The 14,860-nt window shown below is 48.3% G+C and overlaps 1 protein-coding gene across 2 annotated transcripts in view; it reads right to left on the bottom strand.

Annotated features, from left to right (window-relative positions):
- Window positions 1–171: 171 nt before the first annotated feature.
- Window positions 172–14,860, bottom strand: part of bcl9 (BCL9 transcription coactivator) — a 43,907-nt gene continuing 29,218 nt past the window's right edge. The window contains exons 3-10 of one of the 2 annotated variants that reach the window (XM_061842547.1): window positions 14,009–14,465; window positions 9,633–9,946; window positions 8,573–8,680; window positions 6,519–6,705; window positions 6,287–6,383; window positions 4,029–6,204; window positions 2,748–3,020; window positions 172–2,665 (exon numbers count right to left, since the gene is read on the bottom strand). In XM_061842547.1, coding sequence (XP_061698531.1) covers window positions 1,626–2,665; window positions 2,748–3,020; window positions 4,029–6,204; window positions 6,287–6,383; window positions 6,519–6,705; window positions 8,573–8,680; window positions 9,633–9,946; window positions 14,009–14,289 — 4,476 coding nt within the window. In that variant the 5' untranslated portion in view covers window positions 14,290–14,465 and the 3' untranslated portion in view covers window positions 172–1,625. Of the gene's footprint in view, window positions 2,666–2,747; window positions 3,021–4,028; window positions 6,205–6,286; window positions 6,384–6,518; window positions 6,706–6,816; window positions 6,925–7,877; window positions 8,192–8,572; window positions 8,681–9,632; window positions 9,947–14,008; window positions 14,466–14,860 lie in introns of those variants that run through there. The other variant, XM_061842546.1, reaches the window with a different exon arrangement.

Below are 14,860 nucleotides of genomic sequence, written 5' to 3'. Positions count from 1 at the left end.
GATACCTGCTTTCGCCTAGCGACAGCCAGATGCTGCTCTAATTTCCATTTACTGTTCTACACTTATCGCCACTCTGTTTGCCATCACCGGTCTCCTAAAAAAAAAAAAAAAAGTGAAGTGGACAAAAATGTGGGGTTAAGACCTTAGTTGAGTACCACACACACACACACACACACACGCAACGGACAAATTGTATATACCAAAACAATATCTTTTATTTGTAGTCCATCACCACAGCCCTGGTAGACTATTTGCACCAAAGCCAACGGAGAAACACATGACAAGCTTATACAACAGAGAAAAAGAGGAAGTCAACTGGATGGTAAAAAGCAGTGCGCGCGTTTACATTGGCGTCTCGGTCGCGGCCTCGCTTTTTTTTTTTGTGTGTTTTTTTGTTTTTGATATCGTTACACCAGATCTAGCTAACTATTTCTATGTTACCTGGCATACCTCCGTTCGGCACGAAGCCCACTCCACTCGACGGACCCTCGGAGGGAGGGGGTGGGAGGGATTATTGCTGTGGGAATGATTTACCCAGAGTCAACAACAAGAGTCAAAAAAAACAAACAAAAAAAAAAAAACAACAAAACCCTCGCCCCCCCCTCCGCCCCACCAAGAAAAGTAAAAACAGGAACAAGAACACACAGAGCACATCTGGGTATTAGCAACAGGATTGGCTGGCTAACGAAGTCCTGGAAGTTTTGGAGCACGACTTGTCATGATGTGTGGGATTAATCGTGTGCTGCGAAGCGCCCCCCCCCCCGCCCCACACACACTTAATGTGGTTAAAAAGAAAAAAGAAAACTCTTCCGGCGGACACTCCATGTTTGTGCTTTTTCATCATTTTTTTTTTTTTTTTAATAATACTATTATCTTAATGAGGTCATAGTTTGGTATGTTATACACTGGAGTTAACAAAGGAAATTAAAATAGACTAGTAATATTCGAATAGCCCACATATGGTAAACAGTACAGTATGGTTTTAAGGGGAGGGGGAGGGGGGTGCTCCCCCCCCCTACCCCCGAGTAAATTCGGGTAAGAGGAGTCGAGAGGTCACTGATAGAATGCCTATACACACACGCGCGCACACACACACACGCACTCACATATATACTGTACAGAAACAGTCAAAAATAATGGAGACAAGATGGCGGTCCATCCAAGTCCTCGCAAAGCACTAATTCTTCTCGATCCTGTTCCTGCTCGATCCTGTCCCATACCGCGTCCATGATTTTTTTTAATTTGGGGAAAGAGGAAAAGAAAGCTCAACATATACTGTCACATCTCCACGCTGACTGTGAGCAAGATTGATTCGCGTTTGATGTCCGACTCCTCGTGATGAGTCCCCCAAAATACACAAAAACTTTGCACGACAATTCCATCCATACATTCTGAAGTTCGCAAGTCAAAATTGTTCTTGTGGCAAAAAGTACTCCCGACTTCCATTGGGGAAAAAGTCCCCGCGGTCCACGGGTGTGACGTGACGGCATCTCCGTTTAGTTGATTCGGGGGGGGGGGGGGGGGTACATCCACTTTGTTTGGATACTTCCTCAATTTGCGCCTCCCGCGTACAAAGACTCGTTAATTTGTCCCAGAACATTCTAGATATATAAAGTTTCCCCCGATTAGAACATTCCAGGGCCCGGACTGAAGCCCATGTCCATGTCACGCGGCCTCATCTGCCCCCCCATCATCATCGTCTGCTGCGGGGGGCCGCCCATGCCCTGCAGTGACATCATCATGTTAGGGGAACCGCCCGGGCCGGGGTGGGCCATTTGCCGCCCCTGCATCATCCCCCCGGGACCCCCGGGGGACATCATCCGGGGCTGGTGGCCCATCATGCCTTGGCCCATGAACCCCGGAGGGCGCATGGGATTTTGGCCCGGGTTGCCTATTGGCATGTCTTGGGGCCCCATCCCCCCGCCGGGTCCCCCCGGCATCCCCCCCATCCCCTGCATGGGCATTCCCATCCTCGGGGGGCCGTCGGCCATCATGGCCTGCATGGGGAAGCCGGAAGGGTGCGGCGGTTTGCCCCCGGGGTTGTCTCCTCCTCCGCGAGGGAAGTAGGACAAAGTCTGGCTGGGTTTTTCTGACGGGATAATTCTGGACAGGTCGAACTCGGGAATGCCGGACGCCCCCGGCCGCATCACCTCGTGAAGGTCCGCCTCGCTGAACCCGCCTTGCATGTTGTTGAACTCGGGTCCGCCGGGGGTGTTCGGCTTGCACATGCCTCCGTCCGGCCCTCCCCCGTGGGGCATGTTTCCCATCCGTCCTCCCATCGGCCCTCCTTCTCCTTGGAAGCCCATGGGATGACCGGGGAAGCCTTGGTGCCCGGGCCCGTTGTGCGGTGAGAAGGGGCCCTGCTGGGACGGCGACTGGGTAAGCGGGTAGCCCTGGTTCCGGTGGGGGTAACCCAGACGTCCCTGGGGCATCATCTGCGGGTTGGACATCCCGGGGTCTTGCGGGTTGGTGGGGATCATCATGCCGTGAGGGATCATACCGGGACCCATGTTAGGGGCGTTCGGAGAGGGCATCTGCGGCGGCATTCCGTGAGAGAGGGGCTGGGATCCCATCGGGTTCATACCGAGTGGGCTGAGGGCCGGCATGGGTCCAGAGTTACCAGGGCCCATCATTCGAGGGTTGCCTTGGTGGTTCATCGGCATACCTTATGGACACACAACAATATATATTACATATTAATACAAACCCATATAGAGTAGACACGCAGCGTTCTACTGAAACTTTACCATTGTTGTTGACTGAAGGCAAGTTAGGGGACCGAGCCGGGGGCGAGTCGTCGTCGGAGCTGGCAACCGTCTTGATGGCGTCGTGGTAGAGCGGCGTGGAACTGGGCATGGCGAACTTGGACATGCGCGACATCATGATGGAAAGCGGGTTCTGGGAGAGTGTGGGCTCCGGCGGGATGGTGTAAGGGCTGCCCGACGGCACGTTGCCCGGGAGGGACATGGGACCGGACGGTGCGCCGGATGAAGGCGGGGCGGAGGCTGGGCCGTTACCTCCTGCCAGGTGTGAGGACCCCCCCCCAAAAAAATAATAATAAATAAATAAATAAAAAATTTGACATTTCTTTTTTTTTTTTTTAAACATTTGTGACAATGTGTGATAAACTCTACGACCACAAGATGGAGACAGGCGACTGCATTCCCAAAAAACAGCTGGGCAGAATACTACTAATATATGAAATATATATTGGATATATAATAAAATACAATATAAGAATTGACAGAATACTTAAAAATATCTTGAAATAATGCACAGTAGTCGAGAGTTTAGTATGTCTTGCCAATTGTGAGACCGTCTGCCTTGTGGTTTTAAAGTTCGGGGTTCAAATCTCCCCTGCAGTCTTCCTGTGAGGAGTTTTTGCATGTTGCAGTTAATACAATTTCCTCCCCCAGTCATACATTTTAAGCTCTGTGAAAACTGTATTGGTGTGAATATGAGGGGGAAACGAATAAGTGTGTGGAAATATCCAGGATGTAGACAGCCTCTTTGTCCAAACTCAGCTGGGATCAGGTGGAGCAAGCTCACCCTTGACCCTTATAAGGTAATTAGGATGATACGTGCATTTATGCATTTTTCAAAATATGATTTTGTTTGAGACACTGTCATAATCATAGTCATAATCATTATAATTATCTTATCTATGTAATAAAATGCCTGTGATCAACTATAAACATATAAATATAAACAATATATTGCACTCCACATCTAAATAAACCAATACAGAAGGACTGTACTTGGTAGTACTTGGGTATTTCTTCTTTGTAATTTTTATATAGTAGGTGTGTCCCCATGATAACCCACCAATAAGCGTTTTTAGGGTTGGTTCCCCTCCAAATTAATAATAAATACATTTTCAAAAATCCACAAAAGGTTAATTTGCAGATGTTGAATTCCATTTATATGGGGCCTGTTGCATATGGCTATATAAAGTATCATTGTTTGTATCCTTGTCCCCAAAATCAGAGCTTTTCCTGAAAAATAAAATTCAGAAACGTGTACTGTACCTTGCTCCATGTTCCCCATCATGTTTGGTGAGGTGAGGCTGAGAGGGGGCTTGCCTCCTGGTTGTGGCACTCCAGGACTCTGCATGGGCGGCTTTGGCGAGGAGGCCCATCCCGGCGAGGGGTTAGGAAGGGAAGGAGACCTCATGTGAACGGGGGAGGCTCCCGCCGATCCCATCATGGAGTGCGGTGACTTCATTGGCGCCGACGATGGGGGCGCTGGAGGGGCCTGCGGGCCCGTGGGACCCGTGAGCATGCCAGCCAGCTGGGACGGCGTCTGGGGTGACTTGAGGTTTCCGGAGGGCGAGCCCATCATAGGGGACTGCACCTGCCTCAGAGGAGGGGACTTGAGTGGGTTGACGTTGGGAGAGTTGCCCCCACCTGCTTGAACATTCAGATCTGCTGGCTTACGCCCCCTCTGGCCCTGTGGAGGGCCGGCATTGGGGGGCAGGTGGTTCATGCGACCGTTGCCTCCTGTCGGTGTCGCTCTGTGTTCTGGGCCAAACGGCTGCTCTCCATGCGAGCCCCTCATTCCTCCAGGACCCCCTGGGAAAGGTCGCCCAGGCCCCATCGGAAAGTCTCCAGGTTGCGGCTGCTCGGGGAAGGGGGGCCCTTGCATTGCCCTCCCCTGCGCGGTCATGTTTTCCATCGGGGGGCCTCCTCTCATTCTCATCATCTCATCTGGACTCAAGTTCATTGGAGGGTCTCGTAGCTTGGAAGCGTGCATGTGAGGTCCCGGCCCGGGACCGGGCCCCATGCCGAACTCGGGACCCATTTCTCGACCGCCCATTCCTTGGAGCCTCGAAGATGGACTCATGGGACCGTCACCGGGCATTCTTGGAAACATTCCCATGCCATTACCGGGTTCCATTCCACCTCTTTGGTGGCCCATCATCCTTTGCATGTCCATCATCATACCAGGGGGAAGGCCCTTCTCTCCGCCCATACCTTGGTGGAACATTGCTTCTTGGACTGACTGAGGGTTTGGGAAGCGCTCGCCTCGACCGCCCGGACCGGAAAACATCCCCCCCGGGCCTCCAGGGAACCCTCGTCCATCTCCCATACGAGGCGGCATGTCGTCGGGCCACCCCATTCCGGGCCGGGCGGGTCCTTCCATTTCAGGGTTGATCATTCCTGAGAAGCCGGGCATCCTCTGCATATGAGGGGGCATCCCTCTTGGACCTGGGCCAGGGCCCATGCCCATGCGTTCTGGGTAAGGGTCTTGTGGCCCACTTGGTCCTCCCCACATCTCTCCTGGGCCCATCTGATAGGGTGGCGGAGGTCCTCGTATCATACCGCGTGGACCGTGGGGGTGCATCATCATGTCTGGAGGAAGCGGCCGGTGTTGCATTTCTTGTTTCTTCCTCTTTTCCTCGTAAAACTCCTGCTGTAACTTCAACCACGCCACCTGTTCTGGGGTCATTTGATCGCCGTCCCCACAGCCACCGGGGCCTCCCATGTGGGGACCCATTTCATCCTGCGCAAAAGGGGGCATGTCTCGGGGACCGTGAGGAGGTCCGAAGGGTGGAACTTGTGGACGAGGTCCTCCTGGCCCACCTGGTGGTCCGAGGCTTTGAGATTGTGCCATCATGGCCTGCAAGGGGCCCGGCTCAGACCGCCGGGGAGGACAGTCAGGGCCTCCGTCGTGGGGCCCACCATGAGACTGTGGAGGCCCAGGGGGTGGTGCGTCGCGGTCATCTGGGAAAAGCATGCGCTGGATGTCTCGCAATGTCTGCAGTGAGCGCTGGCGGTGCTCCAACTGTTCTTGGGACAGACCCTCCGTATTGGCCTCCATATTTAAAAGTTCCTGAGCCAACTGTTGCTGCTGTTGCTGAGGTGTCAGGCCCGGCCCCCCGGGGCCTACGCCCTGCCCGACTTCACCTGCTGCGGGAGCGTTGAGGCCTGCCTCGGGTTGGCTCATGGGCGTTTGGTCAACGGGTCCGGCGTTGTTGCTGGGGCTGCTGCTGGAAAGGTTTTTGGATTCAATGCCGGCGGTGGTCGAGCCATCCTGGGGAAGAACACCAGACTGGTTTCCCTGGTTTGTGGACTGGGGCGGGGTTGGCTCCGCCATGCCCGTTAAGGACGGCTTGGATCCGGGCAGGTGGCTCTGATCTTGGCCATGGGACGGCGTTTGCTGGGAAGGCTTGGAGTCGTTTCGGAGGGTGCTTGCTGCGTTGTTCTTTAATAAAACAAATGAAAGTACAGAACATGACTAAGGAGGAGAAAATGTTTATCTGCAATAAATGTCGGTGAATAGTTACCAGGAGGAGGTGAGCTTTGTCTTTGTTGTTGGAGATGTTTTTCATGTGGAAGGTGATGATGTTTTCTGTATGACCAGTTAGAACTGCATCGGCAGCCCTGAAGTCAAGAAGGGAACCAGATACAGTGTCAGGAAGCACAACATTATTTATCATTTGTATTCAATTGGCGGCGGACAGTACAGGGATAAACAACTGTATTTTATCCACACTGTGTTATATCAGGCTTCCTTACTTGTTAGCCATCTCTGTGGTGAAGACATAGACGAGTTTGGAGCCTGGTTTCTGACCGCTCACAGGTTCGGTCGTGGAGCCCGGGCCTCCCAGTAAATTGTGAGAGGGAGTGGAGGAGCGGCTGAGGCCGGCGTTGGAGGTAGGATGGGTGACCGAATCTGGCGGCTTCACGTCACTGGAGTTACAGTCTGGGGCGGGGGGGGGGGAGACAACGCGGCTTCAGGAGGTGCTTGCAGTGCAGTCGCTTGCAGAATTGATCAACAGATGGACCGCTAACACGTGCTCGGAAGCACACTTACTGAAGAATCCTTTGTCATCTTCGTCACTCTCTCCCCCGGAGCACCAGTCAGCTCCACTGTAAGGCTGCCTCCTCTCCGCCACGCACATCCTTTTCACTCTGCTACTGTCTGCACAGACCAGACACACAAAACCAAAAGTGTTCTTACGCATCGCGCTGTTGGTTACAATGGCAGGCAGGCGTGTGCACGTTTTCTTAAATTTAACAGTTAAATCGAGACAAATGGAGTCTTAGGCCATCAGTGGCGCAGTAGTCAGTAGAGTCTTCCGGTGACCTGTCGTCCGATTCCCTGCTTCAACTGTCCGCTGCCAAAGCATCCTTAGGCAAGACACTGAACCCTGATTTGCTCCAAGTGGACCTGGCAGCACCTCGCACAGCAACAGCTTCCCGATCGGTGTACAAATGTGCGTGTCAACGTGTGAGCAAAGCGCTTTGGGCATTGTGATGATGTATTTTAAGTGTGATATAACTGCACTCCGTTTACCATTCCTTGGTGTTTGAAAAGGTAGATTTAACGACCAAGAAGAATCCAGTTGCCTTGATTCAACTCTCGCACATTAACCAAGACCTGGATTACCGAGAATCCAAACACAGTAAAAAAAAAAAAAAAAAAAGCCAAGGACATTACAGTGGAATTTTCAATCCTACGGCGGCAACGTAACTTGAATTTGTACGCACATCCAAATGTGACGCAGTCCGTTATTCAGTTGGTAAATATTTGTGTGGAAAACTATTTTGCACTATAAATACAAAATTAAATGACAAACAATGTGCTGTAATTGACCATGCCTTCTTGCGCCACATCACAATGTGCTCTTGGGCCACCCCATGAACTCATCATGCATTATGAACACACACACAAAAAAAATAATAATAATAATAATTCAAGCATTGTAGCTTTTGTTCTTTAAGCGGCGAGCAGTTAAAACCTTATTATAAAGACGGCATAATCTACCTATAAACTCATCGGTGTTGATAGCAAATCTTTACCGGGCCTCTGAGTAATACCGGCCCCTGAAACCCGCTCAACATGAATCAAGCGGTCGTTATAAGATGCTTTACCTTTTTCCTCGCCGGTGGGAGTTCCGCTCTCCGGTTGTTCGAACGACTCCACCGATGTGCTTCGCTCCCTTTTCACTTTCACTTTGGAGCTGCTGCCGGAGGTCAAGCTCTGGCCATTCTTCAGCCCGATGCCCCCTGCCACGCTCTGTGCGCCTTTGGCACCCAGAGTCTTGGGATCGCAGGGCGAGGGCTGCGATTGGCTGCCGGCGCTCCCTGGTTTACCCTGATTGGGCATTTTAGAGTCCATCTGGGAGGCAGTGGAGGGGGACATGACGGGAGGTGAGCGTACCATGGCCTCCGTCTTAGGTTTAGGGCTTACGCAAGGAACAAACAAAGAAAAAAAAAAGTGAAATTAGTATTTAAGGGTTGGTTTTTTTTGTGTACATCAAGCCAAATATTTAATCACTTATGCACAAGCATGAATGACAAAACGGAAAGGAAGGAAGAAAATTCAGAATTACCTAAATACAATTAAAATACACCTCCAAAGTCTCACAAAGCCGCAAGTCATCTTAGTTTGTACCAATCAGTATCACAGCATTAACTCCCAATGTTGTTTCTCCTCCTTCATGTGCATTTTTGTGAGAGGGCGGGGGGGGGGGAGACAACGCGGCTTCAGGAGGTGCTTGCAGTGCAGTCGCTTGCAGAATTGATCAACAGATGGACCGCTAACACGTGCTCGGAAGCACACTTACTGAAGAATCCTTTGTCATCTTCGTCACTCTCTCCCCCGGAGCACCAGTCAGCTCCACTGTAAGGCTGCCTCCTCTCCGCCACGCACATCCTTTTCACTCTGCTACTGTCTGCACAGACCAGACACACAAAACCAAAAGTGTTCTTACGCATCGCGCTGTTGGTTACAATGGCAGGCAGGCGTGTGCACGTTTTCTTAAATTTAACAGTTAAATCGAGACAAATGGAGTCTTAGGCCATCAGTGGCGCAGTAGTCAGTAGAGTCTTCCGGTGACCTGTCGTCCGATTCCCTGCTTCAACTGTCCGCTGCCAAAGCATCCTTAGGCAAGACACTGAACCCTGATTTGCTCCAAGTGGACCTGGCAGCACCTCGCACAGCAACAGCTTCCCGATCGGTGTACAAATGTGCGTGTCAACGTGTGAGCAAAGCGCTTTGGGCATTGTGATGATGTATTTTAAGTGTGATATAACTGCACTCCGTTTACCATTCCTTGGTGTTTGAAAAGGTAGATTTAACGACCAAGAAGAATCCAGTTGCCTTGATTCAACTCTCGCACATTAACCAAGACCTGGATTACCGAGAATCCAAACACAGTAAAAAAAAAAAAAAAAAAGCCAAGGACATTACAGTGGAATTTTCAATCCTACGGCGGCAACGTAACTTGAATTTGTACGCACATCCAAATGTGACGCAGTCCGTTATTCAGTTGGTAAATATTTGTGTGGAAAACTATTTTGCACTATAAATACAAAATTAAATGACAAACAATGTGCTGTAATTGACCATGCCTTCTTGCGCCACATCACAATGTGCTCTTGGGCCACCCCATGAACTCATCATGCATTATGAACACACACACAAAAAAAATAATAATAATAATAATTCAAGCATTGTAGCTTTTGTTCTTTAAGCGGCGAGCAGTTAAAACCTTATTATAAAGACGGCATAATCTACCTATAAACTCATCGGTGTTGATAGCAAATCTTTACCGGGCCTCTGAGTAATACCGGCCCCTGAAACCCGCTCAACATGAATCAAGCGGTCGTTATAAGATGCTTTACCTTTTTCCTCGCCGGTGGGAGTTCCGCTCTCCGGTTGTTCGAACGACTCCACCGATGTGCTTCGCTCCCTTTTCACTTTCACTTTGGAGCTGCTGCCGGAGGTCAAGCTCTGGCCATTCTTCAGCCCGATGCCCCCTGCCACGCTCTGTGCGCCTTTGGCACCCAGAGTCTTGGGATCGCAGGGCGAGGGCTGCGATTGGCTGCCGGCGCTCCCTGGTTTACCCTGATTGGGCATTTTAGAGTCCATCTGGGAGGCAGTGGAGGGGGACATGACGGGAGGTGAGCGTACCATGGCCTCCGTCTTAGGTTTAGGGCTTACGCAAGGAACAAACAAAGAAAAAAAAAAGTGAAATTAGTATTTAAGGGTTGGTTTTTTTTGTGTACATCAAGCCAAATATTTAATCACTTATGCACAAGCATGAATGACAAAACGGAAAGGAAGGAAGAAAATTCAGAATTACCTAAATACAATTAAAATACACCTCCAAAGTCTCACAAAGCCGCAAGTCATCTTAGTTTGTACCAATCAGTATCACAGCATTAACTCCCAATGTTGTTTCTCCTCCTTCATGTGCATTTTTGTGAGAGGGCGGGGGGGGGGGGAGAAAGTGTGATTAATTTGGGTGGAGTGTGGGGGTGATACCCTGTGGTTGAGGTCCACTGTTGTAAACCACTGTAACATGCATGCAGGGGTGTGAACGACAAACGTAAATACATTTAAAATAATTGTACAGCTATTCAACTTAAAGTGCCACTGTCATGGAAGGCATGAATTTTAGTATGTTATTAATGAAAAAAACCCAGCCGGAATGGAGCAATCTGCTGTTTTTTTTTTTTAACCACACAACATGATTTTGAAGTATATGGCGTCACTCCCGCCATGAAAATCCTCTCGAGGGATTTGTTTTCGAGAAGAAGCAGGAAGTGACGTTAATAGCAGATGCCCACTCAAGTGGTCTCATATGTTTCTACTTGTTTTACCTGCTGGAAGGTAGCTCTTTGTTCCTTCATGTTAGCGAAAATGACAGCTCGCTGTATTGCTGGATATTGTTCGAACACTCAGGAGGATGGATTCATTCTCCATACTTTTCAAAAAGACCCGGTTCGTCGTGAAAAATGGATTGCGCGGGTGAATAGTTTGCGGGCGTGGGGACGTTATCCTCTCAGAATGTAACAAAAGATCTGCGCACTTAAGTCAGGGGTGCTAAATGTGTCGATGTACCTGTCGGCGCCGAGCATGGCTTCGGACGAGGCACGGCTTTGGGCGGGCTGGCTCATACATACTGTCTGCTGTTAGTTCGAAGTGATCCGCATTAAAAATGTGCTCTACTACATGACTGATCTTAGTTGTGATTTAGGTGAACTTTTAGAAACTGAAAAAAAAAAGTTTATATATATATCCTTTACACTTTTTATTTCAGATGAACACATTTCCTGGCGATTTTATGAACTATAATCTTGTGGTATTTTGTTAACTAAAACTAGACTAAACATAAAATGACATTGACTTAACCTGAATGTAAATTTTAGTCAAAAGATTGCCGAACGCTAAATAAAAGTTGCAGTAAAAAAAATAACACTGGTGGGAGGAAGCTAGAGTATTTGAAAAAAAAAAAAAAAAAAAACATGGAGAGAACATGCAAATTCCACAAGGGATGGCCTGAGAAGAGATTCAAACTCGTGACCCCTCAGCTGTGAGGAAACCATAATAATGAATCTGAATAACCACAACTCCACCTAAGGTAACCCAGTTGTGATCCAATTTGGTTAAAAAAAAAAAAAAAAAAAAAAGAAATTGTAGAGAACTCAACTTTGGTTTTATATGGAACATCACGCTTCTGACCTAGAAATCTTCTGTTCTACTTCATCCGAAATTCCCCATGGAAAGAATACAACATTGCAGACATCGCCCCTGTAGCAATGACTGCCACGGACTAAGGCACTCGCTATGAAAGCAGCTCAGTCTTGTCGAGCAGGACAAATCCAACTTTCAGAGAACTTAACTTGCCACACCCTAATCCCTCCCTCCTACTCGTCCTCGTACACACTCGTACAAGCAGTGTGAAATGAATGCCAACATGTCCAAAAAGCATAACCACAGCCTTGCTCACTAGTATATGTACAAACACAGGACTGCTGCGAGTAAAAAAAAAAAAAAAAAAAAAAGCAGGGGAGCGCCAGGGAGAGTTTTGGCAGTCCAGACAGCTGTTTCCAGAGACTGATGCATGAGTTTGCAGGGAAAGGTTCCAAAGACAATGCACTCCCTGAACCCACGACATCTCCAGATCACATATGAGGACCTTTGCTTGAGGGCACAGGGGCATGCTGAATTTGGAGGTGAATTCTGTCAGTTCCACCACAGCCTATCGTAGCATGCGACATAATAGGCACACTGTTGACGCATTGCTTATAAGTGTTTTTTTTTATTGTTTTATTGACCTTAATAACTCCAATTCACAGCGCTCCCCTTCCAAGTCATCTGATAATGAGACGCTCGCCAATTGGTCAAAGATAATGCACATTAAACCCTTTGGCATTTATAAAAGCAATCACAGCCATCCTCCTTTTTTTTTAATTTTTTTTAGCAAAATGATGAAAATTGGAAGCCACCCATCTATGAAACAACTTATTATTTAAAAAAAAACAGCAGTAGTTTGTTTTGAATTTTTCATGTTTACATAAACATGAAAAACACAAACACTTAAATTCAAATGTACCAAGCATAACAAAAACACGAGAACCAGAAGTACCTACTGTTTTGATTTTGTCAAAGTAACTCTTAGAGTGAAAAGAGTTGAAGACCCTATTGCCAGGAGATACATATTTTCGATGCGTAGTGAAGACTTTCAATAGAGGCCCCATAGCTCAGTGGTTAGAGCATTGGTTTGGTAAACCAGGGGTCGTGAGTTTGTATCTCACTGGGGCCTCTCCTCCTCCAGAGGGGTTGCGTCAGGAAGGGCATCCGGTGTAAAAACTGTGCCAAACAAATATGAGCGTTGATCTGAGATGTTACGGTGTAGCGACCCCTAACGGGACAAGCCGAAAGAAACTTACTTGTAAAGACTTTCAATACTCTAAGTAATATTATGTTCTCACCACCTCATGTCAATTGAAGGCAAACAAGGTGAACATTTTTGGACCGATTTTGACTGACATGAGGAGCAAGGACGGTGGTTAGCACATCCGACTCAGTTTCGAGGGTTAGGGATCCCAATCCAGTCCCTGGCTTGTGCTTTTGTTGGTTAATCTTCCCGCTTTCCAAAAACATGCATGTCAGGTTCACTGAAATCTAAATTGTCCATATGAAGGCTCCTCTGTCTGTATGAGTCATATAATAGGTGGCGACCAGTCCAGGGTGTACTGTACAAGCTGCAGTCGTTTCCGTGTGGCTGTTCTGCGTAAACAGCGCCGAGAACACCACCGTAGGGCACATCAGAGCCACACCAAAGCCGGGACAAAACCCGCAATGCTGGCAGAGCGGTGCGAGTTTAACACCTGCCACTCACTTTGCCTTCGTGTTGAACTGTCCGAGTACTTCAGAGGTCACACCAGATTGTGGTCCTCCTCATTCTGGGATGCTGTGTCGCAGTGTTAACACACACACACACACACACACTGTTGAGGGAAAACCCTGTCTTAGCTGGGCTTTGTTTAAAAAAAAAGTTAGATCTTAGCATGCGATTACAGAATTGAAATTTGATGGCTTTATAACATTGTGGGAACAGTCAGGCTTGAGTGTGGCCCGCCGCACAAAGCAAGGCCCATAAATGCATATTTGGCGGGGTTTGGTATGGAAGCAGTTAAGTTGAAACACCTTTGGAATGAACTTGAACAAATAGACTAGACTTTCCCTGGTCCAACATCAGTCAAATCTCACAATCCATCCATTTTCTATAGTGCTTGTCCTCAGTCACAAGATGAGGAACACCCCGGATTGGTCAGCAGTCAATTGCAGAACACAAAGACAAGAATTCACCCACACGCTCACACTTTAGGATAATATAGAGTTCAATGAACCTCACACATTTTTGAGATGTGGGAGGAAGTCAGCGTACCGGAAGAAAACCCACACAAGCGCAAAGGAGAACATTCAAACACTGAAAGGCCACAACTGAGGTTCAAACCCAGGACTTCAGTACTACCAGTCAGATGTGCTAACCGCTTGCACTGCTCACCTAACTTATCTATTATACTGCAGTCTTTCGAGGAGGAATATACTTTTACAGCTATGAAGGGGGACTAATTCCACATTGAAAACAATCAAATATGTAGCAAGTGTTAGCTCAACTTCTTCAGCATATTACCATGGTTTGCTAAATTTCATAAAAAGAAAAATCAACATCATTCACTTGGACGTGGACACTGGCCCCACTCACCTTTGTGTGTTGGTGGATGGGGAGTTCTTTAGCCTATTGGAGTGCATTGATGGGGTTACCAGTACGACAGAACAGGGCGAAGTGAGGTGCTGGTGCGGACTGCCCGCGTGTGCGAGCGGCGCCTTGGCACGGACGTTCCTGGAGCCCGGATTCCCGAGGTTGCTGAGGTTCCCCCGTCCGTCCTTGGCCTCCTCTCGCTCCTTCTTACCGCGCTCCTTCTTACTGAAATGTGTCGCTGCTGTACCTGCCGCCGCTGGCCTCTCCTCTTGGACCTCCAACATTCTCCCTAAGGTCTCCTTGTCTGTGTGAGTGTGTGCGCCCGCCCCTGTGTGAATGGTGTGTGGTGTGTTTGTGCGAAAGAGAAACGGGTAAAAACAATAATAGTCCAGGAGTCTTTCCTCGTTCGCTGTGTATTTATGAAACTCCTCAAGGGGGCTTTCAATGGCCCTCGGGCACACTGCAGAGAAACAGAAGGAGGGGGAGAGAAAAAAAAAAGGCTGTTAGCACAAATGGAACGGGGGACTCTGGTCTAAGCAATACTAAACATAGTGTAGAACCTCTTAAGATGTATGTCCCTGATGTACAATTCAGAACACAATAGAGACATACACATTTGAAGTTGAAAAAAAAAAAAAAAAAAAAAGAATATCTGGGCTCAGCAAGCAAAGCGTTAATTTCTAGGCATGCGTTTGCAACACTTATTTAGAAGATGGCTGGCACCGCTAGAGACGTCAGTGTCGGCGTTAGCATCGGTTACCGATTTCAAGGTATACCTCGGTCTTAAAAAAATAAAAGTTTAAAAAACACAATTTTATTTTATATCACTCATACAAGCAGGTTTTTTTTTTTGTC

The sequence above is a fragment of the Syngnathoides biaculeatus genome, chromosome 14 (genome assembly GCF_019802595.1).
Source record: "Syngnathoides biaculeatus isolate LvHL_M chromosome 14, ASM1980259v1, whole genome shotgun sequence".
Classification (NCBI taxonomy): domain Eukaryota; kingdom Metazoa; phylum Chordata; class Actinopteri; order Syngnathiformes; family Syngnathidae; genus Syngnathoides; species Syngnathoides biaculeatus.
This window is presented reverse-complemented; position numbering and strand designations above follow the sequence as displayed.